Source organism: Fragaria vesca, linkage group LG7, assembly GCF_000184155.1.
Source record: "Fragaria vesca subsp. vesca linkage group LG7, FraVesHawaii_1.0, whole genome shotgun sequence".
NCBI classification, from domain to species: Eukaryota; Viridiplantae; Streptophyta; class Magnoliopsida; order Rosales; family Rosaceae; genus Fragaria; species Fragaria vesca.
In genome coordinates, this window is record NC_020497.1 from 7,356,653 (window position 1) to 7,360,032 (window position 3,380).

General features: G+C 40.4%; 1 protein-coding gene across 1 annotated transcript; it reads right to left on the reverse strand.

The window, feature by feature from the left end:
* Positions 1–1,544: 1,544 nt before the first annotated feature.
* On the reverse strand, positions 1,545–3,068 carry LOC101307639. Its single transcript, XM_004308429.1, has one exon. The coding sequence runs from the start codon at positions 3,066–3,068 to the stop codon at positions 1,545–1,547; it is 1,524 nt and encodes a 507-aa protein (XP_004308477.1).
* Positions 3,069–3,380: the final 312 nt, after the last annotated feature.

A 3,380-nucleotide genomic window follows, 5' to 3' on the forward strand; every position in this document is an offset into this window, starting at 1 on the left:
ATCCTGTGACCGGCGACCGGCGCCGGTGTCCTGTGTGTTTCCGGGAAAGTCTTTCCTTTTTATTTTTTATTTTTCTCTTTAAATAAAGGTTAAGGGTAAAAAAGTCTTTTAAAATATCATTTTATTATATTTTAATAAAGATTTGTGTATTTGGGCTTAAAATAAGTACCTTGTATTCAAATGGGCTAATAAAAAAGATTATCATTGAAATGGGGTTTGACTTTTTCTATTTTGTGCAAATGGTCTTTTTCCCTTTAAAAAATGCAAAACCTCTTCATGGCCGGTATCACTTAAGTGTACCAAATAAGGATGTTAATTAGTTCTAGCACCAAATAAGTAACATCTGCGCTTGAAGAATATCGATTACCTGTTCGCGGCTAGTGTACCAAATTAAGGATGTGTGTTAGTTCTAGCACTAATTTTAACATATATTAAATGACTTTGAATAAGTGTGTGAAGAATATCGAGACTTGTTTTTCGGGTTTCAATTATACTATTGTTGATCAATATCAGCAACAGGGCCATAAGTAGTGATAATTGCCCTATGAAAACTCGTTTTTGCTATGGCTCGGTGAATAAGTGTGCCCTCATGAGCCATTGCCTATATATGAGTCGCCGACTCATTCTTCCACAGGCACACGGTCAGAGCCCAAGACTCTTCCCACTGCTTGGTAAAGAGAAATATATCAAATATCTATAGTTTCTTGTTGCATATTATAAGCATGATTCATCCTTCCCTAACAAAGCATACAACTATTTGTTGTACTGCGCGCGCTCCATACGCAAAAAGGAAGAGACTAGTAGAAGTTTGACTGTTACGTACAATACGTTGGGATGGTGGTTTAGAGCACACGTGAACAAGAAAATTAGACAACATAAAACTCTCTAACAATTCTTATACGTAGAGACATTTTCTAACAAACTCGATTAGATTAATTATAGACTACAATGTGTCTTAACAGAACAGTCACAGTATTTTGCGAAACAAAGATCACTTTAAACGCTTTTTATAGGATCCGTCATAATTTGATTATCTCGATTAATTTTTACTCGGAAAGTAGTTATCATCTTCTCTAGGAAACCCAAAGCTAGCAGTGTGGTAGTTGAAATCTAATACACGCACAAAGGAAACAATTAATTCAAAGACTTTGAAGCGTTTTCGATCATCAAGATAATCATGTAATAGGAAATAAGATCTTAATACAAATATAAATAAACAATAACTTGCCATGAAGACTATAACTGGAATTTAACAAGTACTCTTGATCTAGTGATAGCTAGCTAGTGCACTTACCTGTTCTTCCCTCTATTAGAAGAAATAAATTTAGGGTTCCTGATGACCCCAAAACAAAATGTACATTGAAAAAAGTAAGTACATTTGTAACAAGAATATATATATGTGGAGTATATATGATGAGCTTGTCGAGTTGATAATTACAGTTTCTTGATTGATACGTACAATATATATAAAAAAGAAAAAGTGAGAGAGGGAGAGAGGAAGATTGGAGAGATTAGAAAATCTCACTGTCCTTGATCAAAATAATTTACGGGTCAGCTGCAACATTAGTTGCTGAACCAAGCCCCACTTGCAACCATGGCGAGGAACTCCCACTTGCGTTGATATCCTTAAGTTCACTTAGCTTTGCTAACTTTACCTTACTGTCTGCTTCATCCACCACATTCATCGAACCACTGCTATTATTGTGGTTATTAACATTATATTCGTCCTTGTTAATAGTGCTGTTGTCGTTGTCAATTTGGTTGTGGGAGTGAAGAAGATGATGGGGATTGTCCTCCTCTTTTGTCCCCACCCAAGACTGTAAAAAAAAATCTGTAGGTACCTCTAGGCTTGATGGATTTGGATTTGTGATCGGACGATCTCTTCTGCCTCCTCCTCCACCGTTCTCATCCGCTGTGGGAGCGGGAAGGTTAAGATCAAGCTTGAGGTCGAGTGGGTCAGAAGTAGTGGTATCAAACTTTGGCCTTTGTTGGTTCATCATTTGCTGCTCCATGCTTTCTTGAAACTCATGGAACTTAGCCAAAGTGGACGTGTCCGGGGCTGCGTTAGACGTGATCCAATGACACCGCTTGTGCCCGCCCAACGCCTGCCCCGATGAGAAAATCCGGTGACATATGGAGCACTCATGCACCTTCGATTTTCTCTTGGAAGTATAAGCCGATGATGGGGCATTAGACCCATGGTCGAACTGTAAACTTGAGCTTGGTTTTGATGGGAAGAACTCTTCGTGCGTAATAACGTCGTCGTCTGCCATACTATCTTCGTGCTGGTCGAGGCGGGCAGCAAAGCAGCCCTTAACCTTCTTGTGGCTAGCCCTATGGCCACCCAAGGCTTGATGAGAATTAAAAACTTTCTTGCATGCTTTGCATTCAAACAAACCTTTACCATTAGCGATGCCTTTTGCCTTGTTGTTGTATACGGCCATCCCATGGGACATCGGTGCCATATAATTGTTCATAGGGTTTCGAATTCGTTCCTCTTCTTTGCTAGCTGAAGCACAAGACTCTTCTGGTTCAGCTTCCATAGGATCAACGGTTGCGTTAGATAACATCATTAAGCAGTTGGCCAGATCTTCTTCCTCACTTGACGGGCAATGTGAGTTACCAAACGTACCCACTTTCGCCCTCAAGGATCTCTTTCTTTTAGACCACCCGCTGCATCCTCTCCTGTCGTCTTCGTAATCCGGTGATGATACCAGAGACTCCGCTGCGTCGACGGAGCTACTACATTTTCCGTGTTCGAGAAATGATTTCCAAGACAAGAACTCCTTGCCACAATTTTCGCAATTCCGGCAGGTCTTCAAACGATTAGGGTTTGTTCTTAAGGCGTACATGCATTTGGTGTTGGTAGAAGGCACGTTTCTCCCTCCACCAATTTTGTCCTCCCAATCGCTAGGGGGGTCGTCGTCGTCGTCAATCTGGCCGCTCTCGTCTCCGATCCCATGCGCCCTCATGTGTCCTCCTAATGCTCTTCCACACCCGAATCCTTTCTTGCAGATTTTACAGAAGTGTTTGAAGTTTGATTGCTGGTCTTGATCAACCATAGCCATGAAAATATACAAGGTCGAATTCACATAAGACCAGAAGTTTTATTTTAAAAAATAAAATAAAAAAACAAAAAACAAAAAAAGGATGGAGAAAGAAAGAGAGAGTGGCTATATATGCAGGAGAGGCATGCAGAAGTGTGAAAGGATGTAATTGCTTAAACTGATAGAGGGAATACGTAGGGGTGGTAAAAAAAAAAAATAGAGGCTGGTCTTACTGAGTCCTGGTTTTTAGTTTAAGTGTTGGCTCGGAATGAATTTTGTGGAGGAGAAAGTGAGCAGGTGGCGACAAGTGGGAGGTGAGGGACTCTTTCTGCT

Coding starts and splice junctions, on each gene's coding strand:
- LOC101307639 (XM_004308429.1), bottom strand. CDS start 3,068: ATGGCTATGGTTGATCAAGACCAGCAATCAAACTTCAAACACTTCTGT.